Source organism: Crocodylus siamensis, chromosome 6 (assembly GCF_052110815.1).
Source record: "Crocodylus siamensis isolate JL-2025a chromosome 6, ASM5211081v1, whole genome shotgun sequence".
NCBI lineage: Eukaryota > Metazoa > Chordata > Crocodylia > Crocodylidae > Crocodylus > Crocodylus siamensis.
In genome coordinates this window covers 9,102,863-9,126,452 of record NC_143400.1, presented here as the reverse complement: position 1 = coordinate 9,126,452, position 23,590 = coordinate 9,102,863, and the positions used below count along the sequence as shown (strand labels likewise).

General features: G+C 47.7%; 2 protein-coding genes across 2 annotated transcripts; both read right to left on the bottom strand.

Moving 5' to 3' along the window:
- Positions 1-986: 986 nt before the first annotated feature.
- Positions 987-12,165, bottom strand: LOC149860909 (keratin, type II cytoskeletal cochleal-like). Its single transcript, XM_090053016.1, has 9 exons — positions 10,767-12,165; positions 6,791-6,999; positions 6,575-6,635; positions 6,237-6,332; positions 5,494-5,658; positions 3,736-3,861; positions 3,065-3,285; positions 1,677-1,711; positions 987-1,572 (listed from the first exon to the last, which is right to left on the bottom strand). The coding sequence occupies exons 1-9, from the start codon at positions 11,511-11,513 to the stop codon at positions 1,322-1,324; spliced, it is 1,911 nt and encodes a 636-aa protein (XP_089909142.1). The 5' UTR covers positions 11,514-12,165; the 3' UTR covers positions 987-1,321.
- A 3,399-nt stretch (positions 12,166-15,564) lies between these two features.
- On the bottom strand, positions 15,565-23,286 carry LOC149860908 (keratin, type II cytoskeletal cochleal-like). Its single transcript, XM_090053017.1, has 9 exons — positions 22,809-23,286; positions 20,726-20,934; positions 20,541-20,601; positions 20,187-20,282; positions 19,382-19,546; positions 18,653-18,778; positions 17,426-17,646; positions 16,929-16,963; positions 15,565-16,829 (listed from the first exon to the last, which is right to left on the bottom strand). The coding sequence occupies exons 1-9, from the start codon at positions 23,259-23,261 to the stop codon at positions 16,561-16,563; spliced, it is 1,635 nt and encodes a 544-aa protein (XP_089909143.1). The 5' UTR covers positions 23,262-23,286; the 3' UTR covers positions 15,565-16,560.
- Between the last annotated feature and the right edge of the window lie 304 nt (positions 23,287-23,590).

Genomic DNA, 23,590 nt, shown 5'->3' with positions numbered 1-23,590 from the left:
ACGAAATAATGATCTTGAGCCTACACAGATAGGCATCTTGGGCCAGATTTATACTGACTTAGGCTGCAAATATGTTTGTAGAGGGTTTGATTTATTGCCAAGAGAGCAATGTTGGTGAAAACCCTAGTATAGCTGTGTGTGTGTGAGCTTATGGGTAGACAGCAATTGGCTACCAGTGGGTGCATCTACACATTCATTAATGCGCTTTAGGTAATGCACATTAAGTTTAGTACCTCCATTGTGAGGTGCTAGAAAAAAGGTGCATTAGCCTATTTTAATGCATATTAGCTAAAAAGCATGTTTTTTGTGATGCTTTAATGCATGTTAAAATGGGTTAATGTGCATTAAAGTGCATGTGTAGACATGCCCAGAATATCTTATATCGGATAAAAATGAGTAGGGACCAGTATACCTGCGTTCACAGCAGAGGGGTTTTTTTTTTGCTGTAGTTTAGTTAACATATTAAGCAAAGCAGTAAAACTTCAGTATAGAGATGTTCTAAAGCTTCAGATGACCCTCCAGCTCCCTGGAGGAACCTACCAACAAGAGTCAGTGGGTGTATCTACATGTGCATTTATGCCAGCTTAAATTTACTGCACAGTAAGTTACTGCACAGTAAGCAGGAATAGGCCAGCATCTGCACATGCAGGTGTTAAAGCACAAGTCAGTCCACACACACGGTGTTACTGTGCAGTAAGTCATCTATGTGTAACTAATCAGGTATAAATTTGGTACTTGCATGACGCAGGTATCAAATTTACGCACAAGTCACCATATTTACTGCGCAGTACGGGCATGCATGTGTAGACGCGTGCCTGTACTGCGCAGGAATTTATGTTACTGAGCAGTTAATGCACACGTGTAGACACGCCCAGACTTTTGCTTTAGTGACACCTGCTTTTAAATGCTTTATGCTTACCTGAATGGTGCCAAAGGGTTTTATAGAAACCAAGAATTGGGCCATTTGTTTGGAGCAGTGGAGAACTGGGCACTTTGTCTAAATGATCTATGTCTAAAATAAGATATGGCTCATAAGGGGAGTGGGGAGAGAGGTTCAGTCTTGCATCGAATAGAACAAATTGGAAATTGCACAAAAAGCAAGGACTAAAAAGAAAGTATTGGGAGGGCAAATCAGTGAATCTCCCCAAAGACCAGCCCTGTGAAAATCCTGTGTGCACTGAAGTCAGCAGCAAAACCCCAGGGGACTCAAGAGCCTGGGGTTGTACCATAGCAATTTGCGGTGCTGTTGCTGTTGTTAGGCAGAGAACCATATATTTAATTCTAGAAGGGGGGAGGCCTTTTCCATTTATGCCTTTGGTTTTTAAAGCTTTGTTCTGGATGAACTGGTGGACACAAATCTAATATTGGAGCTTCTTGTACTTCTGTTGCTGATGCTGCCTGCAGGGACACAGGGGGAAGACATGTCTCCAGCAGTTGGTCCCATCGCAGTGTTGTATATGCCTCGGTCGCAGCTAACACCACTGATTCTCATCGAGCTTCTGGCTGCTGGATAACCACCACCGATGCAGGGGTCAGGGTCACAGATGAGCCCACCCTGGGATCTGCACACAGCTGCAAAAAGAGGAGCAACATTGTGTTTCAGCTGATGGGCTTCCTGGGAAAAGATGCAACCTGGGAAGCAGGCTTTGAAACAGGTGAGCCATCCAAGTACTTACAGATGTTGACAGGACAGGCTCCTTCAGCACCCAGCCTGTTAGGAAGACAGAATTAAAGTGATTATAATTAATCATTCACATTTTAATAGAAGTGATTATAATTACAATTATAATTAATTATAATTGTAATTAAGGGCCTAATTTTCTTCAAATGAAGGGTTGTAATGGATTAGAGTGGCTGAGCTCTCATGGTGTCTGAGTGTCCTAATACAGTTGGGACCCATTCTGATTTCACAATACTTTTATGCATAGGAGCTGACTTTTTAATTTTTGCTGGAGGGAGGAGGCCTAAGATGATGGACATGTGAAAAGCTGTATATATTTCAAGTGACAGCCCTCTTCCTGAGGGGGGGCAGGGCCCTCAGGCCCCCACATACTCGGCACCTCTGGTTGCATGACAATTTTATGCCAGTAACTCCATTTTGTCATTAATAACGTTACCATAGGTGGAACTAGCAATGTCACCATCCTGGGCACAGTAGGAGGGGCCGGGGGGGTGTCAAGGGTCATAGAGGTAGCAGGGGGCAGGGGTGGGCAAAATGCGGCCCATGGGCCATATGCGGCCCACCAAGCTATTCTATCTAGCTTGTGGGGCCCCTAAAAAATTTAGAAAAGTAATATTTATCTGCCCCTGGCTGCCTGTCATGTGGCCCTCAATGGCTTGCCAAACTCAGTAAGCGGCCCTCCGCCCGAAATAATTGCCCACCCCTGGGCTAAGTGCTGTAGAGCCCCACTTGACCCATCCTAGTTATGCTACTGGAAGTTACTCATCATCTACACCAGTGGCTCTCAACCTTTCTAGACTCAAGTACTTCCCATTAGGCTCAGGGCACCCCTCAGAAAATGCCAGATCCTAGTCTTCATGTGGTTTTTGACTATGGAATAATAATAGAATACTTTTTTCTGTTGAAAAGAACGTAGCAAGACCACAATGGGCAGGATGGTCTTAACACGATGCATCCGTATTGGTAATATCTGGGTTTATCTTGTGAATCATGGTTACATGAGACTTGGCATCCCTGAAAGGCTCTCAAGGCACCACCGGGTGTCTCAGCAGCCTTGTTGAGAATCACTGATCTACACCAGGAGCAGGGAGGTCAGAACTAGGCCACTTATTTCTGACCTACTTTGATCTGAGTTTCCAATGTCTAGAAACTGCCTCTGTATTCAGCTTTGGCACCTAAATTCTTTTGCTTCCAAGCCTTGCATGTGAATAGTGATGGCAAACTTACAAGGGGCACTGTAGCTATTATAGCTGTGGGTATTATAGCTACCAGGCAATTACAGAAGGAAGAAAGGAGGGAGGGAGGAAAGAAGGATGCCTTAGAGCTCTATTATACTTTGTATTTCAAATCTTTAGGGGACTTGGGTGACTGTCTTGGAGTCACCTGTATTCTTCTCCCTCCAGCAGCTTGCGGTAGGTGGCGATCTCAATGTCCAGCGCCAGCTTGACGTTCATCAGCTCCTGGTACTCCCGCAGCTGGCGGGCCAGGTCAGCCTTGGCCTGCTGTAGGGCAGTCTCCAGGTCAGTCAGTTTGCTCCTGGCATCTTTAATAGCCACCTCCCCTTGCTGCTCGGCCTCGGCCACAGCTGCTTCCAGTTTGCAGCGCTGCAAGGAGAGAAACAGGTCAGTCCTGGCAGGTGAGTCCTTCCTTTCTCTTACCGTTAGCACTTTATGTTCCTATGTTCTGCCTACTTAATACCATTAATCTTTATGGAGTCCATAGAGTGGCTCTAGGAAGCCACTTGGCTGTGATTTAGCCTTCAGGTTGGCTTTGCCCAGCCATTTGCTCCAGATATAGAGAAGTACAGTCAATCCATGACAGCCGTTCCCACGGAAAGTCACAGCAAGGGAGGAGAAGCGGGGGGTTGGGAAGGAAATGCCTGATCCTGAAATTTCTAGGCTCATGTCTCTCAAAATAGAATCAGATTTGAGTGTTTTTACAGACTTTGGGGGAGTTGGGTCACACTCTTCTGCTAGAGCAAATCTAGAGTAACTCTTTTGAATAACTCCAGTGTAAACCCAGCACAAGTAGGATTAACATCAGTCCCTGCTTACCTGGTCCTTTGCAGTTCCAACTTCTCCTCTCAGTCTCTGAATGACGCGGGTCAGCTCTGCTATTTCGTTCTTGGTGTCACGCAGATTATCAGCATTCCTGCTGGCGGTCACTCGCAGCTCTTCAAACTTAAAAAGGAGACATGGTCACCGGAGCCAGCAAAACGTGAGGACTCTGATTAAAGGCCTGAGTCTTATCCTTGGACAGTCACAGAGCCATAGAGAAGTAGGGTTATGGATGTCATCTATTTGAGGCAGGATCATCTCTAGCCAAACCACCCCATACACATCTTTGTCTAACCTATTACTAAAACTACACTGACACAACCCCAGTTAAGCTGAGATAAATCTGGCATGAAATGGAGTTGCTCTGGAATTAATTTACAATAGATTTTTTCTCAGTGAGCGTAACGCTTGGGTCGGAGGCAGCCCGGCCAAGTGGGAAGGCTGCCAGGGCCTGACTAGATACAGGAGCTGCAAGACCAAAAGCCACACAGTGGAGCAGGAGCTACAGTTCAAGCAACTAAATCCAGAAGCGAAGTCCATGTCGCAGGACAAGTCAGAGGTCTGGAGTCAGGGACCCAGCTGTGAAAGCTGAGCAGAGTTCCCAAAAGCTCGAGTCCATAGGCAGAGCAGGGTCAGAAGCAAGAAAACTAAAGAGCACAAGACCCAGAGGGCCAGACCACAGCAGACATCGGCCTGCCATCTGCTAGGTCGACATCACTGCGGAGGTTGTTATCCCCAACAGCCATTCGGGAGGCCCCAAGAGTGGCCCAGCAGGTTCATCAGCCAGGGTAGGGCTGGCCGCTATCGCAGCACAAAGTGAAAGCAAATAGGTGTCCATGCCCTTTGTTGCACCACAGATGCCCAAATTTGTGGCTGTGACAAAAGGTAGGATTAATTCGTGTCTCTGTTTTGTTGGTTTCTTTTCAGGCTGGCGAGTGCAGGCAGCCCAGACATGCCTGAGCTCTCCAGCCAGGCACTCCCAGGGCCTCACGTACCCCATCCAGCGCATCCCAAGGATTCCCTGCAGGGGAACTGGGGCACAGGACTTGTGAGGAGAGGCTGAAGGAAGTGGGCTTATTTAGTGTGTAGAAGAGAAGATGGAGCGGGGAATTTAAAAGCAGCCTTCAACTCCCTGCAGGGGGGTTGCAAAGAGCATGGAGCTGGATTGTGCTCAGTGGGGGCAGATGACAGAACAAGGAGCGATGAGCTCAAGTCGCAGCAAGAGAAGTTGAGGTTAGAGATTAGGGAAAAAAATTCACCAGGAGGGTGGTAAAGCCCTGGAACAGGTTACCCAGAGAGGTGGTTGAATCTCTATCCTTGGAAGTTTTTAAGTCTCAGGTGGACAAAACCTTAGCTGGGATGATCTGGTTGGAGCTGGCCCTGCTTTGAGCAGGAGGTTGCACTAAATGTGACCTCTTGAGGTCCCTTCCAAGCCTCATTGTCAATGATTCTGTGAATTCCTGGGGCATACAGGATCAGATCCCTGAAGACCTGGAAGCACCTGCTGGGTTTCCCCGCTTGCAGAGTCACCCTCAAGGTTTGCAGCTCGAGGCACAGCTGATATGATCAGGCCCCTGCCACTCCTAGGAGTTTCACCCAGGGAAGCAGATCAGCCGTGTCAGGGCACAGCCTGGCACAACTGATCCACTTCATTTAGTGACATCTATTCATAGCCCGGGGCTGGACTGGGCTGCCTGTTAGGGCCCCTGACAAAGAGTTAGCTGGCATCCAGTCCTCCTTTTCCATGATGCTCACCTTGCTTTCATACCAAGCCTCTGCCTCAGCTCGGCTCCTGCTAGCGATATCCTCATACTGAGCTTTGACCTCCGTGATAATGCCGTCCAAATCCAGGTTCCGGCTGTTGTCCATTTGCACAATGACGGACGTGTCTGAGATATGGGAGTGAAGCATGTGGATTTCCTGCGGGTGGCATGGGAAGCAATCAGTTACATATGCCCGGGGATCCTTTCCTTACCTAAGCTTTGCTCAGTATCAAGTCTTACCATGTTTAATTATACATAGAATAAATAAGGGTGCAGACGTGTAGCACAATTATGGCAGAGTAACATACTCTGGGTTTTATTCAGTGTTGGGCGCATGTACACATTCATTAATGTGCTTCTGCTAATGCACATTACATTTAGTACCTCCATGGTGAGGCTCGTTAGCTTATTGTAATGCGCAATAGCGAAAGCGCACTTTTTGTGATGCTTTAATGCGCATTAAATTAGGCTAATGTGCATTAAAGCACACATGTAGATGTACCCTTTGCATCCCAAATCTGCCATTAATGCCTGAATGATTCCCCCCTCCGTTGATCTGTTCTTGCTTTGACCAGGCTAAACAAGAGGAGAATCTTTGGTGTCCAATACTTAGGTTGGCAGTAAAGATCAATACTTAGGTTGGCATAACCTGTCCCTTCTGCTGTTTTTTAGGATAAGTCACTTCAAGATCTTGCAACCTCCCGGCTCTAGGTAGAGAAGATGTAAGGCCATTACCTCCTCATAGATATTGCTCAGGAAGATGACTTCATCTTTTAGACTCTCCACCCTGGTCTCCAGTTCTGCCTTGTTCAAGAAGACACAGTCCACCTCCTAAGGGAAGATCATGAACAGAATAGTTGATTGAGGGTAGACTCCTGAGGTGAACACCTGAAAAACTGGGATTTCCAAGACACTCAGGGGAACACAGGCCCGTTCCCACTGGCTCTGTCCAGCCGAGCTTGGGCCCGAGTTGTATGAGTCATATTTTTATCACGTGCACAGAAATCCACATGCATTGTGCATTCTTGGTAAGTGGAGGTAAAGGAAGGTGATTTAGAGTATGAATCACTCACCTTCTTAAGAACAACAAACTCATTCTCCGCACCCGTTCGTCGACTGCATTCTTCTTCGTACCTGATGGGGAAAGGAAAGAGGATTTGTTTAAAGTAGAACAAGGTTGACTTTTTCCCTGCCTGCGGTTTCTAGGCTTGAAGAAGATGATCGCAAGTATGATCCATACTCCCCAGGCTGCCGTCCAATGACAACCCTGCCTTTTGTTTCGCACTTACATTTTTTTGTTGGTCTCCATGACCTCATGTGCTGCTTTTAGATCTGCCTCTAGCTGGGCTCCCTCACAACCCAGAGCCTCCAGCTGCTTTCTCAGATTACAGATATAAGCATCTAACGTGGGCATAATGGTGTTTCTGCGACATTGCTGATTCTTCAGGAAGCTCCATTTGGTCTCCAGTACCTTGTTTTGTTGCTCCAGGAATCGGACCTGAAATACCAGTTGAAGGAGGTGAAACGCCTATGGGGAGCCAGTTTATACCCAGTGGGTGCATCTACACATTCATTGAATGCACAGTAGTTACTGCACATCTAATTTAGTGTTTGCTTAATGAGGTACTAACTAAATGCATGGTAACTAGAGTTACTGCATGGTAGTACCGGCGAACGCCTTTTTAGTGACGCTACTGTGCACTAACTTAATAATACTACGCGGTAGCATATTAACACTGCCCGTGTTGTGACACGCTACTGTACAATGTTATTAGGCTACTGCGCATTAAGAATCTTCTGTAGGCATACCCAGTGGGTACATTTACACGCATACTTTATGACAGATTCAACTAATTGTCATCAGCCTGGCTAGCTCAGATGGTAGAGCATGAGACTCTTAATCTCAGGGTTGCCACGTTGGGCAAATGCTTTGATCCTCAATGCACAAGCCAAATCCATTCCAACACAGAGGGAAGGCATAGCAGCTCTCCAGGGACCTAGCGGACCTCCTGCGGCTAAAAAGGAAAGCCTATGGAGGATGGGATTCACCTCCAAGGAGGATTATTCTGTGCTGGTCCGGTCCTGCAGGGAGGAAAGCCAAGGCTGTAACTGAACTCCAACTCGCTTCAAGGACAACAAAAAGTCGTTTTTCAGGTATGTGGGGAGCCGGAGGAAAAGCAAGGGCAACGTTGGACCCCTGCTAAACCAGATGGGGCAACTGACAACTGACGCCCAGAAAAAGCCAACCTATTAAATAGGTACTTTGCGTCAGTCTTTCATCAGTCACATGGGACGCCCATGCCTGCTATGGGACAAGGAGATCCGGGTGATGGGGATCCCCTACCCTCCATAAATGCTGACCTCGTGAAGGAACATCTTGAGAAGCTGGATACCTTCAAGTCAGCCGGCCCTGACAATCTGCACCCCAGGGTACTCAAGGAGCTGGCGAGCGTCATAGCCCAGCCCCTGGCACGGATCTTTGAAAACTCCTGGCGCTGTGGTGTAGTGCCCGAAGACTGGAAGAAGGCCAACATGGAGCCGATCTTCAAGAAAGGGAGGAGAGTGGATCCGGCTAACTACAGGCCCATTAGCCTGACTTCTATCCTGGGGAAGATCTTAGAAAAGTTTATTAAGGAGGCCATCCTTGAGGGACTGCCCCAGGCTAACATCCTAAGGGATAGCCAGCACGGGTTTGTTGCGGGTAGGTCTTGTTTGACCAATCTCATTTCCTTCTATGACCAGGTGACCTATCACCTGGACAAGGGAGAAGAGATTGATGTCATATATCTTGACATCAAAAAAGCTTTTGATCTGGTATCCCATGATCACTTCTTGGCCAAACTGCCCAGTTGTGGCCTTGGCTCCACCACGATCCGCTGGCTGGGAAATTGGCTTCGTGGTCGGACCCAGAGGGTTGTAATTGATGGCAGTCACTCATCATGGTGCCCTGTGACCAGTGGGGTCCCTCAAGGCTCTGTCCTGGGACCCATCCTGTTCAACATCTTCATTAACGATGTGGACATTGGAGTCAGGAGTGGACTGGCCAAGTTCGCCGATGACACCAAACTTTGGGGCAAAGCATCCACGCCAGAAGATAGGCGGGTGATCCAGGCTGACCTGGACAAGCTCAGCAAATGGGCAGACGAGAACCTCATGGTGTTTAACACCGAAAAATGCAAGGTTCTCCACCTTGGGAGGAAAAACCTGCAGCATCCTTATAGGCTCAGCAGTGCTACGTTGGATAGCACTACAGAAGAAAGAGACTTGGGGGTCATCATTGACCACAAGATGAACATGAGCCTCCAATGCGATGCTGCAGCTAATAAAGCGACCAAAACGCTGGCTTGCATCCATAGATGCTTCTTGAGCAAATCCCGGGACGTCATTCTCCCTTGTACTCGGCCTTGGTGAGGCCGCAGCTGGAGTACTGCGTCCAGTTTTGGGCTCCACAATTCAAAAAGGACGTGGAGAAGCTTGAGAGAGTCCAGAGGAGAGCCACGCGCATGATCAGAGGTCAGGAAAACAGAACTTACGATGACAGGCTGAGAGCCATGGGACTCTTTAGCCTGGAAAAGCGCAGGCTCAGGGGTGATGTGATGGCCACCTATAAGTTTATCAGACGTGACCACCAGGATCTGGGGGAACGTTTGTTCACCAGAGCGCCCCAAGGGATGACGAGGTCGAACGGTCACAAACTCCTGCAAGACCGCTTCAGGTTGGACATAAGGAAGAATTTCTTTACTGTCCGAGCCCCCAAGGTCTGGAACAGCCTGCCAGCGGAGGTGGTTCAAGCTCCTACATTGAACACCTTCAAGAGTAGATTGGATGCTTATCTTGCTGGGATCCTATGACCCCAGCTGACTTCCTGCCCTTTGGGCAGGGGGCTGGACTCGATGATCTCTCGAGGTCCCTTCCAGCCCTGATGTCTATGAAATCTATGAAATTAGCTCCACAAGAACATGTTACTGTCTACATGTGCATCAGTATTATGATGCAGGAAACTACTTAACTCTGCTGTAAGCTAGTACTATCAGGGACAATACTATCTTATGGAGGAGCAATTAACTACAGTGAAATGCATATGTAGCTGCTGACCACGGGTGTAAATCGTGCCCAGTCAGCCCAGCCAGCTGGGGGTCAGACTCCTCCCTGCACCTAGCCACACACCTCTGTAGGCTTTGTTTCCCAGCCAGCCCCCCCGCTGCATGTTGCTGCCACCCAGAGCCTGGGGCTGACCCCCCCCCCCCATGCCCTTTGCCAGCTGGGCCTGCTTCACCCCGGCTCAGATTGCTGCTCTCCCTGGTGCACGTGTAGATGTAGTGCCAGGGAGCAGTTTACTCTGACCCCAACTGCTTTGGAGTTTATTGCTTCGCTCACGTAGATGCACCCAGTGTTGCTTAAAGAGATTGGTCAGACAGACACGCATGCACACCATTCAGTACACTTGCCCTTCCACACAGCATTCATACCACAAACACACACCAGACACAGATACATGCCATCCATCTGCTGACACATGCGATCTATGGAACAGACATGCAAATCCACCAACATCTCCAGAAAATAGCGCATATTTGTCATCTTAAAAATAGCAGTGACTTGGGCATAGTACGCTGTGAAATGGGAGAACACAGGTGAGGGAAATCACTGTTGGTATCGCCTAGCTTTTTCCCAAAATTAAGCTTTTTTTCTTACTATATCTACATATACATCACAAGAGAAGATCATGGAGAGCTTCCGTATAATATTTATGATGGTCACTATGTAGCATCTATGATGGTTTACAAAGCATTTGGCCCTCTAGTAGGGGCTAAAAACAGCCATGAAGAACAACAGGTGCAATATCTACCGATAGAAGATAAGACACGATTCTCTGATGCAGTGGATTTTGGTTGAAATCGGCCAATGGAGAATTGTCTTAAAAGTATGGGTATCTCTGGTAATACTGAGCTCAGAAGGCGGGGGGCTCTTGCACCACTTGCTTATGCTTTTGTTGTAAAAGGTGCACAGTTAAGAAAAGGGGAAAGGGACTGGACTTTTCACTAAGTTGAAGGAGGTGACTACTACCTGCCATACAGCTAGTGTGGGGACTGACCTCACATGCAGCAGGCCTAACATTACAAGACTGTACATGCTTAGCATGCAATGAACTCAGCAGTAGCTGACTATCTGGCACACAGGGCTTTCAATATCGACACCGATTCCTAGTAGAAGCCTGTTGCATAAAGGGCCGTTGGGGAACCCGAGGGAGATCTCTCATCTTACCTTGTCAATGAAAGAAGCAAACTTGTTGTTGAGGGTTTTGATCTGCTCCTTCTCCTGGAATTTCACTGTTTGCATGTTTGGGTCAATCTCCAGCTTAAGAGGTTGGAGCAGCTGCTCGTTCACAGTGACCGGTGCAATTGGTGGACAAGGCCCAGAGACTCCACCAAGTCTGTAGCCGAAGCCAGCATTGCCAAAGCCATGTCCCAGAGCATACCCATATCCATATCTCAGAGGTGGACATCTACCAGCAGCAATTCTGGGTTTGTAGGGTGCTGCCCCACTGAGGCTTTGGCTGCCAAAGTAACCTAGTCCTCTGTTGCCTACGCCACCAGCTCCCTGGCATGAGATGCTGTATGGCCTTATGTTCTTTGTTAAGACAGCAGAAGAAGAGCTAAAATTCTGGACATGGTAGGAACGGCAAGACATCGTGTCTGACGGAAGAGGCAACAGAGAAAGTTGCAGGTAGCAGAATGCAAGGTGCTGTCTCTTCTGATCTTGATGGAGCCTGTTCTTCCTTTTTATCGTTGTTGGACACCGGGGTTTAGTCATATGAAATAACCACAAAGCTTTTATGACATATATCAGCTTGTGCGGCTTAGCATATATTATGCTTACTAGCAGAGAAAAGCGGCAGCTCAATTGCTCTATAAAGGGCTGACAAATGCTGTGAAGTCCATAGGGCCCCATTAATGTCTTGAGTAATCGAATCAGTGTCAGCAGAGTTATGTTGGGGGTGATTTGGCCCATTGTTTTCAGTCACTTGCATATAAAATGCCACCTTCCCATTTTTATAGGTTGGATTAGTGCTGAATGAAGGAAACCAACTGTTTTGAAGCAGACAACGCATTTGCAAGAAGAGTCACGTTTTGATTTCAATGTGATGTCAGTGCAGCAACGCATGAGTTTCACTGCAAAGTCCATGTGGCCGGTGTGATACATTTTGAAGTATAGTAATCATAAATAAAAATGTATCGGGACCTAATGTCTCAAGTTTTGTGGACATGTTAACATCGAATGACCACATAAAAAATGTAGAGTGTGTTTTTTGGCCCACATTTTTAGCTAATGGATTTCCAGTTGGAGAGTTCACCAAGGATGGGAAAGCAGAAACATCTTCTGTATGCCATGCATCGCCATCTTTGGAAGCATTTAAGAGAACGTAAGACAAACACTTGACTGGGATTTTTTATTTGATTTATATGCCGTCCTTCCCAACAAAAGTTTAGTCAGGGATGAACCTGCATTGAGCAAAGGTTTGGACTCGATGCGACTACCTGAGGGCCCTTCTAGCCCCACTTCTGTCTTATTCTGTGGAACCACCCTAGCCACCAGTTATCACAGGTCTATGAACAATGATGTGTCCTACATAGGTGCTCGTTTTGGACGCTAAAGAGCTTGAAGTCAGACAGACGACAGAGGCAATCCCTTGTCAGAGAAGGAATGTCAGAATGCAAAAAAAATTGAAACTTTCTGCTTAAGCTCTAGAGGAAGATGGGCTTTGGACAGGGCAGAAACACTCTCAGTCATGCCCTGCTATGCATTAAAACAAGTTCCTTGCACGTGTCTGCTAATACTATGATGTTGCCTTTAAAATGTCTATGGTTGCTGACACTGGCTTGGCTCCGCTCAATTAGGAATCCCACAGGTATTAATTCTAGTAGAGGTGGCTGGGAAATAGGCTTTAAGTTCCCTGGAAAGTTTTGAATGTTTTGAAAAAAATTCCTCCTAAATTGAGAAGAAAATAATGAGAGAGAGAGAGAGAGAATGAAAGTCTGCAACGATTATGTTGTGGGAACATATTTTGGTGGTGCCAGCGTTTTGTTTTTTCAGAAATGAACACGCTTCCTGGCACAGGTGACTGGTACCTCCCGAGTCTGGGGGGGCACCAGATCGCCAATGGGGCGGGGGTCCCCCAGGAGTTGATCACTGACCAGTGGGCCAGGGCAGGGGGGATCCCCCAGCAGCCAATCACTGACCACGGGGGTCCCCCAGCAGCCAATGACCAAGCCAGTGGCAAAACCAGAAGTGCACTTCTGGCAGCACTTCCAGTTTCACGGCTGATGCTTCCCGGGGGTGTATTGGTGATCTCAGCGGGTGCACGTGCACCCGCGTGCACCCCCTATGTGTCACCAGTGCTTCCTGGGCTTTTATGTAAGGTATGTGAACAGTTTGATAGGTCTGGGTGCCCGAAGTGCAGCAGCCTACCAGGAGAGCTGCCAAAGCTTGCAGGCATATGCACACCATCTCCAGGCTGCGGCCAAGAGCACTACCATGAAACAATCCTGACCACTGGCTATCAGGAAAAGCTTTTTCACTGTTAGAACAGTGAGGCAGTGGAATAGCTGTCTAGGGATGTTGTGGACTCTCCTGTTGGAGGTGTTCAAGAGGAGGTTGGACCGGCACTGGTCAGGGATGACCTAGGTATAGCTATGCCTATGTTCTACTATGGGCATTTCCCATGCTTCTGGGTTTTGCTGATTGTTGCATGGGGCCAGGTGGGAAATTTTTCTCCTCCTGCTCCTACATGCGTCAGGGTTATTTTAGAAAGCCTTCCTCAGAAGCGTTGGGTACTGGCTACAGCCAAGCCTGGGATTTTGACTGGGCTGTGCCAACGCTGCTGCTGGGATTTACCCAAAGATTCTTGGCTAGGGGCTCTTGCCCCTCCACTCATGGTCAGACCGATCACTGTATTTGGGGTCAGGAAGGAATTTTCCCCCATGGCCATGTTGGTATGGACTGTAGGAGTGTTTCCCTTTCTCTGTGGTGGAGGGGCATGGCCGTCTTCCTGGGATCTCGTGCATGTATTTTTAACAACCTTGCAGCAGCAGGACATTGGCTGCCATGGTCCCTCTGCTTTACCTGTAGCAGATCAGGGCAGTGGGTCTTGTGTTGTGTTCAGGTTGGTTATGTCATTTTTCTAAGAGGCTACTCAATGGATTTGTATGGGATGGTCTGGGTAAGGATTATCCTGCCTCAGGCAGGGGTTGGACTAGATGACTGATGGAGGTCCCTGCCAGCCCTTCTCTGTGACTCTGCTTATGCCACTTCTCCAAAAGGAAGCAAAGTAGCTGGCTAGGAGCAGTACTGAATGCTCAGCTCAAGCTCTGTTCTCAGGTCCTCTGTTTTGGACATGCTTTCTGGGTTAAAATAACCCAGACAGCAGTTCTGGCAGCTGCTGACACAATAAATAGAAAATCATCTTACTGTGTGCCTAAGAAAGTCAGCCCAATGCAATGCTTGAACAACTGACTGCTCTTGCTAGGTCTCTGGCTGTGATTGCCACTGACGGAGACGAATGAGTTCTAATTATACAATGCCCACATTAAAAAAATGAAATCTGATGGTCAATGGAACTGATTCAAACTACATCAATTTTTTGGCCAATCTGACCAGCACTACGAATGAGAGAGACCTGGGGGTAATCATTGACCACGTATGAACATGAGCCGGCAGTGTGATGCTGCAGCCAGCAGGGCAAATAATACTCTGGTATGCGTTGATTGATGCATCTCTAGCTAAACCAAGGAAGCAATTCTTCTGCTCTACTTGGCATTGGTGAGACCACAGCTGGAGTACTGCCTCCAATTCTGGGTGCTGCACTTCAACAAGGACGTGGAAAAGCTCAAGAGGGTCCAGAGAAGAGCCAACCATATGATCAGAGACTTGCATGGCAAGCCATACAATGTAAGGCTGAGGGACCTGGGACTCTTCAGCCTGAAGAAGAGAGGGCTTAGAGGGGACTTGGTAGCAGCTTACTGCTACATCAGGGGTGTACATCAAGGGCTTGGGGAACACCTTTTCACCAGAGCACCCTTGGGGAAAACCAGGAGCAATGGTCATAAACTCCTGGAAGACAGCTTCAGGCTCAACATTAGGAAACAATTCTTCACAGCTAGGGTGTCCAGCCTGTGGAATAAGCAACCTGCAGAGGTGGTGCAATCGCCTACCCTGGAAATCTCAAGAGGAGACTGGACAGTCACCTTGTTGGGTCACTTGACCCCCGTTGTCTTTCCTGCCTGCTGCAGGCGGCTGGACCCAATGATCTTCCAAGGTCCCTTCCAGCTTCTTGCAAACTATGAATCTATTAAACATATTTCAGATCAGGTCAAAGAAACCAAGCATTCTGGTTTGGCCTGAGCCTATCCAGAACAAAGAGATTTCACTCTGGTTTTCACCAAACCGTTCCCCATGAGCCCCTGCCCCCTCCCCTTAAACAGCTGTGGTTTTTGGGACCTCTGTATTCCTGAATGGGAAGACTTTTTGGCTGCTCTGGTGCCATTTGGTTCAACCTCTGTCCTGGCGATCCATAGAGGTTTACATACAAGATCCCTTGGACATATCATGGTCATGCATTTACAGCTGTCAGCACTTTGGTATTGTCAAAGGCCCTCCCAAATCTGATGCCTGGGAGGCTACTGTGATGCAAACCCCATCATCTTCTCTAATGAGCAGATCACCACGGAAAGATATAGTTACCATCACACCTGGCCACCTCTGACACCCCAGTCCAAATGACCAAGTATCTACTTGCAGCTGAGTCAGCTGGGGGCAGCCCTGGGGGGTGTTCATAGCAAGGTTTATGTTCATGCCTGTGCGGTTGTAGGTAGGTGCCTCAGCCATGCTGCCACCACCTTCAGGCTTGTACAGGGTCACTAGCTGATTTCCAGGGATGTTACCTTTATACATGGTGTAAAGGGGCCTGAGTGCAGTGAGTAGCGGTTTAAGACTTCTTTCTTAAAATAACTGTCATGATAACGTCTATCCGCTGCATGTGCTGCCTCCGGTTTCACCCTCATGTCTCTACCCAGTTCCATTGTTCAACCTATCCATCGATTCCTCCTCCATCCATCTATCCATCCATGGATACCATGGTAGTATTGGTGTTTCTCATTCCCTGCTAATTACCATCTTTTCTTACTGACATTAGAAGATTAGCCATTTTTTTCCCCCAGAAGAATGGGGAATTTTCTCTGTCTTGTGAGATACCAACTGGCAAGAAATTACTTTTTTTTTAACACTTGGGCAGAGATGCACCTTGTTGTCTAATTAAAATGTCCACACTGGAAACCACCAGACTGATCTGCTCCATTAGTTTATTGGAAAGACAGAATACAAATAAAGGTACATGCAATTGATAGAACAGCAGGAGGAAATGATGAACTAGATCAAATCTGTACATTGGTGGCTTGCTCTTCTCCATAAACAATGCAGGGGCTGAGCCGGTGCACACAGTTGGGATGCCATGCATGGTAGAAACTGAAAAACCAGAGATTTCACATTTGCAGCTGTTCCCTGCCTGTTTGAGGAAAAGCTCTGAATAGTAAAGGGGGGGATTTTCTTTCTCCACTAAAGACACCTTGCCGGGGTCGTTTGACCCCAGTAGTCTTTCCTGCCATGGCAGGGGGTCGGACTCGATGATCTGCTCAGGTCCCTTCTGACCTGACCAACTATGAAATGATGAAAGTATGATTTTTTAATTTTTTTTAACGCCATCACTGTTCACAAATGATTGGGTCTGTACTTACGATGCACTGACAATGTGCTTCCAGGTCAAAATGGCATTACAGAGCCGGGTTAACCAGGCCTACCTAACCCAGGAGGAAAAGGAGGAGGTGAGAAAAGCAGCTTTGTGAAACTACAGCACAGGTAAGTAAACAGAGCAACAGCCTCAGAACAGCAGAGGGGGAAGATGCTCCTGGCAAATAGCAATGCAGAAAATCCCCTAAGGGTCGAGTACTGATGACTGGTGTTTCCCTCATTAGGCAGGGCAGTGAGGACTTTCAGGTGCTTATGATCAGTATTTGGTTCTGTAGGAAGTGGTAGAGGATACAAATTTGACATTGGAGCTCCGTCCACTTCCAGCACTGTATCCGTCAGCAGGAACACAGGGTGCATGTATATCTCCAGCGCCTGTAACGATGCTTTTTCCAGCACTAGTGCTGCACATGCCTCCGCTGCTAACTAGCCCACCGCTTCTGAATAAAGCTCTACTGCTAGAAGTGTATCCGCCTCCAAAGCAGGGGTTGGTATCGTGCACAATCCCCCCCTGGGATCTGCAGACAGCTGCAAAGGAAGCCAGAGGTTGTAAGTAAGTGAATGCATTTCATTGGCAAAGGTTAATCATGGGGGACTGCTGAGAAGGAGACTGTTTCTGGTACTTACAAATGTTCACAGGGCACACGCTTTCACCACCCAACCTATGAGGATGGGCAAATGAAGAAAGCGTTAAAATGCAGCACGTAGGAAATAGGCTTATAATATGCATTGCATATATGTGGTCCCTACCTGAATCAGCTGCATCTTGACGACCTGTGATATTGCCAACACATTTGGGACTTGGAAGTACTGCAGTTTGACTGCCTGGTGTGCATGTGCATTGTTCATTTCTTATTTCCATACTCCCCCGTGCCTTACTCATGGAAACCCAATTGGCAAAATGGCCCAAATCACCTGAGTGCATTAGGAGCTTGAACATCAACCATGGCACAGACGCTCCTAACCCTCTTATGTGCTTAGAAAACATTTCCTCAATTGCTCTCAGTGGGGGGACTTGGAAGTCTACGGACCATGCCTTAGGCTGAAGGATTCAGGCCTTAGCTGCGCTAGGTGTTTTAAACAAATTGTGGGCAGCGTTTATCAAGGTTGTGCCAAGCACCCACCTGTATTCTTCCCCTTCCAGCAGCTTGCGGTAGGTGGCGATCTCAATATCCAGCGCCAGCTTGACGTTCATCAGCTCCTGGTACTCCCGCAGCTGGCAAGCCATGTCTTGCTTGGCCTTTTGCAGGGCAGCCTCCAGGTCAGTCAGTTTGAACCTGGCATCTTTGAGGGCCATCTCGCCACGTTCCTCAGCTTCTGCTGTGGCTGCTTCCAGTTTACCTCTCTTTGGAGAGAGGACATGCACATACTCAGCAAAATTTGCTCTTTCCTGAGAGCTTCTTTGTTTGGCTGCAATTTGCCTACTTTTGGATTCTGCTTGAACTGCTCAGGCGGAGATAGCCATCTTGGGACATCTCCAGAGCCACTTTGTGGTCAGCTGGATGGAGGACTCCTCCCTCACTGGCATTGCCATCAACTTACTCAACATACCGACTTACGGTATGGGGATTCCCTTGAATTCAACCTTGTGGACCAAAATCCATGATATAGATCTTTGCTGCGAGCTATTCTAGGTCTTGCTGTCTAAGACACCGAAGGGAAATATGGCCACTGGTTGAGATTTTCAAAGCTGATAAAGACCATTTAGAGACGCACTTCCATTTGTTGGATGGGTCATCCCTTGATTCTGCTAGTTTATGTCCTTATTTTAATTTGGTTGCATATTCAGGACCATAAAGAAATCAGAAATGGGAGAAGGCTTCATTTGGACAGCACATGCCTCCGCTGCTCGAGCCAAAGGAATAACTCTGTTAGAAGCAAGGCAGGTTTAGGTTGCATGTTAGGAAAACTTTCTCACGAGGAAGATGGTGAAGCACTGGAACAGGTTACCTAGAGAGGTAGTAGAGTCTCCATCCTTTAAGGTTTTTAAGGCCTGGCTTAACAAAGCCCTGGCTGGGATGATCAAGTTGGGGATGGTCCTGCTTTGAGCAGGCGGTTAGACTAGAGCTCTTGAGGTCCCTTCCACCCCTCATTTCCCATGATTTTCTGATTCTAAGATATAAATAATAGACTTTGATCTTCTTGTGGACCAGTTACTATCCAAGACCCTAGCAGTTCTTCAGAACAGTCAAGCAGCACTACATAATTTTCAGTGGAGGGGATTTTTATTGCCTTATTGTTGTGGGACAATGTTTAAATCATCACCGAATAAAGTGGAGCCTTCACAAAACAGCCTCTATGTTACAAGTGATTGATACCTTCAACAGCCTTTGCCAGTGGCTCACACTTACCTGGACCTTTGCATTTTCAAGTTCTCCATTCAGTCTTTGAATCACCCGGCTCAGCTCCATTATCTCGTTCTTTGTGTTACGCAAATTGTCGCTGTGTTTCCTGGCAGTTTCTCTCAGCTCCTCGTACTTAGGGGAGACAGAATTCACCATTATAATGAATGTCAAAAGAATGAACAGACGCTCTCAAAAAATACCAAACAGCTACGGAAATTGTAACAAGCTCCTCTCAGCTCTGCAGCAGTATTTGGCTGCAGGATCTTGAGTGCAGATCTCTGCCACTAGAATTAGGAGCAACTCCTTCAGACAGTAGCCGCAGTAGGCCGCTCTCTTCTGTGTGGACTGTAAATGGGGATGCCACGCAGGTTGTGGAAACGTGGCAGGCAAGGCCATCAGATGAATCTGCGTTTCGGAAAGTTTGGTAAATCCAGACTGGAAATTTCAAATATTTGTGTAAATCCAGCCCCTTAGCCGATGCACATGGGTGTAGCTCTGATGAAGTGAAGCGTGCAGAGATGAGATTTTGGCCCCCTCTCTTGATCGTAGAGACTAAATCATAACAGAATTAGGGACTATAATGGCATAAAATGGATCTCGTGAGTGGAGAGCTGCCTCCCCATATTCTACTCCCTCTGTTCGGCCTGGAAGTGGAACTGTTTCGCTGACGAGTTCACTGCTAGGGCCATACCTCTCACAAGCATCCACCACCCCTTTCCCTCTAGGTTCGCCTACCTTGCTGTAGTACCAGGACTCTGCATCAGCTCGGCTCCTGTTGGCGATGTCCTCGTATTGTGCTTTAACCTCTGCTATGATGTCATCCATGTCCAGGGCCCGGCTGTTGTCCATTTGCACAATAACGGAAGTGTCCGAAATGGAAGCTTGGAGCCGAGCAATTTCCTGCAGGAGACAGACCTCGTCAGGCAGTTGTCCTTGCTTCCTCTGACCAAAGGCAACGAGGTCCTTCATAGCTTTGGCTCTCACCCAGAAACAAGGAGAGGAATTGAATGGGTTTTAACATGAGGGTGCATGTAACGCAGTGTAAGTCGTACTTAACGTGGCCAAAGCCATGTCAAAAATGACACGATGCAAACCAGAATTGGGCTTTGTGGTTTCACCAAGAGTCGCACATGGAACTAGTCCGTTCAGCTGGAGTTAGGGGCTCCTGCCTCACCAGGCCAGGCCTTCAGCTGGTATAAATGGACACATCAAAGCAACGCAGCTGTTTCCCATTCGCACCAAACTTGGGCTCTGGCTCTTACCCATCTTTCCAACTCTATATTCAATTCAGATGTCATTTTCAAAGGATACTATGAGAGTTTGCCATCAGACTCCCAACAAATTCGACCCACTACGTCTCATAGAAGTTCATAGAATCATAAAAGAGTAGGGCTGGAAAGGACCTCTGGACGTCATGTCATCCAACCCCACATCAGAGGGAAGATCATCCTTATCCAAACCACCCCAGACAAGCCCTAGTTGTTTTCTTCTCCTCCTAAAAGATATCCCATGGACTGAAGGGAGTAGGAAAGGTCCTTACCGCCTCATACAAGCATCTCAGGAAGGTGATCTCTTCAATGAGGGACTCTACCTTGGCTTCCAATTCAGCCTTGTTCATGTAGGCACAATCCACATCCTAAAGCAGGCCAGTGAGGCAATGAGAGAATTTTCCAGGAAACATAATATATCTATTAATGCTGGAAGAAAATGTGGTTAATCATTCAGTCCCCTGAATCATCACTTGCCTAAGTTTATCATCATTTCATTATCTTCCCGTGTAATTTTCTTCCTTCCTTTCTGTCTTTCAGAGTTAAAAATCATTGTACATAACTGTCTCATTGCTTGTAATAAACTGGCCTTGGTTTGGGTTATAAATGACCTGCCTATTACTCACCTTTTTAAGCATCACAAATTCATTCTCTGCACAGGCTCGCCGACTGGTTTCCTCTTCATATCTGATAGGGATATGAGAGAGGGTCACGTTATACTAAGTTTTCCATCTCGGAATAGATTATGGGATCTGTTCCCCCCCCACGGGTATGAAATAAAATAAAGTATCTGGCAGAGTTTCACACTTACTTTTTCTTGTAATCCTCCAGAATTTCCTGCGTGTTGTTCAGTTCTGTCTCCAGGTTAGCTCGGTCCCCCGCCAAAGCCTCCAGCTGCCGCCTCAGGTTACAGGTATACGCCTCGAACATGGGCTCGATGTTACTCTTGTAACGCTTCTGCTCCTGCAGAAACCTCCATTTGGTCTCCAGCACCTTGTTCTGCTGCTCCAGGAATCGGACCTGAATCCAAAAGAAACAGAGCTTGCTTGAGGCTTCTGAAAGGATCTAACGCACCAGGCGGGCTAAGAGCAAAGAATTACTGCTGACAATGCAAAGTGAACGGGAAATTGCATTTGCTGCATCTGACAGATGTTTGGCAAGGTGGAGATCATAGGAATCAAAAATATTTTGAATGCATCTTCTGACAGCCAGGCCGTTTAGAAAAACACAGAACCAGTTGGTATCACAGAGATTCATAGATTCATCGATTTAAGAGCATCTCAAGCCACTACTCAGCAAAACGTGTAAATGGGATGGTTACCGAACACCCCAAGCTCATAAACATCATCACAAATGGGCTTTGGGGCTGATGATGCAGCCAAGGCCCGTTCGCCCAGCAGATAAAAAGGGGATCGTTTCCATTCATAGAAGCCAATGGCACTTTATTGTGCATCAGCAGATGCATGACAAATAGGTCCAAGGAGGTGATACTTCCCCTCTATCGGGCGCTGGTCAGACCGCAGCTGGAGTACTGCGTGCAATTCTGGGCGCCGCACTTCAAGAAAGATGCGGATAACCTGGAGAGGGTCCAGAGAAGGGCCACTCGTATGGTTAAGGGCCTGCAGGCCAAGCCCTATGAGGAGAGATTAGAGAAACTGGACCTTTTCAGCCTCCGCAAGAGAAGGTTGAGAGGCGACCTGGTGGCTGCCTATAAGTTCGTCAGGGGGGCACAGAAGGGAATTGGTGAGTATTTATTCACCAAGGCGCCCCCGGGGGTTACAAGAAATAATGGCCACAAGCTGGAGGAGAGCAGATTTAGATTAGATATTAGGAGGAACTTCTTCACAGTTCGAGTGGCCAAGCTCTGGAATGGGCTCCCAAGGGAGGTGGTGCTCTCCCCTACCCTGGGGGTATTCAAGAGAAGGTTGGATGTGTATCTAGCTGGGGTAATGTAGGCCCAGCACTCTTTCCTGCTTATGCAGGGGGTCGGACTCGATGATCTATTGAGGTCCCTTCCGACCCTAGCATCTATGAATGAATCTATGAATAAGGGACCCCAAAGGATCATCGTGTCTGGCCCCGTGCCCCAGGCAAGAAAAGGACCAAGGTCAGACGACCCCAGCCAGGTACCTATCTAGCCCCCTCTTGAAGACCTCCAAGTCAGGTGACAGCACCACCTCTCTTGGCAGCCCGTTCCAGACTCTGGCCTCCCTTTCTGTGAAAAATTTCTTCCTAATGTCTAACCCGAATCTACTCTCCACTAGTTTCCACCTATTATTCCTAGTTACTCCTAGGGGTCCCTGGTTAATAGCGCATCTCCAATTCTCTGTTGTCCTCCCTTGATAAACTTATAGGCTGCTACAAGGTCTCCCCTCGGACATCTCTTGTGAAGAGATGCTTTGGGGTTGTCCCACGTACCTTTGAACAACTCAGGACCTAGACAGCTCGGCTGTCCTCTCATACCAGGGTCAATCAGAGATGACTTTACTGAATTAACAGGAGCATAAAAGCTGGTGCAAGCAAAGGAAGAATCAGACCCTCTATACAGAGTTCTAGCAACAATCCCATCCTATTCTCCCAGTACTCTGTCCTGCCATGGCGGGGGGTCGGACTAGATGATCTGCTCAGGTCCCTTCTGACCCTAGAAACTATGAAACTTGACCCTGGTTCTCAGTTGCGCTATGGCCATCTTACATCACTCTTCTTTACACACGCCTTAAAGCCATCTGACCTTGTTAGAGTCACGTAATGTGGCCCCAGTGAAAATCAGGCCTTATCCAAATCCTTAGGCTGAAATTTTGTACCGGAGCATTCCTGCCCATTTGAAAATCTCAGCTTTCATTTTTATGAAAAAAAAAAAAAAAAGCTCTCATCGGTGACCACTGTCATCTCACCTTGTCAATGAAAGATGCAAACTTGTTGTTGAGGGTCTTGATCTGCTCCTTCTCCTGGTATTTCACAGACTGAATATTAGGGTCAAACTCCAGCTTGAGAGGATGGAGCAGCTGTTCGTTGACGGTGACCGGTGCAATCGGTGGACAAGGACCAGAGAATCCACCAGCTCCGTACCCAAAGCCAGCAGAGCCATAGCCATATCCCAGACTGTAGCCACATCCGTATCTAAGAGGAGGACAGCTCCCAACAGCCATTCTGGGCTTGCAGGCCGCCGTGCCACCAAGGCTTCGGCTACCAAAGTATCCTAGCCCTCTGTAGCCCGCACCACCGCCGTGGCAGGAGATGGTGCTAACTCTGTATCTCTTCACATTCCTTGGGATGCCAGCTGAGCAAGAGCTGAAACCCCGCATGCCACCGCCGCTGGAGCTAATGCGGTAGGATCGGCAAGACATGGCCGCTGGAGCGAAGGCAAAGGGAATGCTGGAAAGCTCGAGCAGAGAGCAAAAATGACCTGGGTGAGTCTCCCTCTAACACACGAATGGAAACGTTCCCCTTTTTATCTGCTAGGCAAATGGGCCTCGGCTGCATCATCAGCCCCAAAGCCCATTGTGATGATGTTTATGAGCTTGGGGTGTTTGGTAACCATCCCACTGACACGTTTTGCTGAGTAGTGGCTTGAGATGCTCTTAAACGCGTGTCACGTTACATTGGAGGCCCATTTCATTGCCGGGAAAGTCAGCCCCATAAAAACTGCATTGGCAAGCCTCCTTTTTTTTTATAG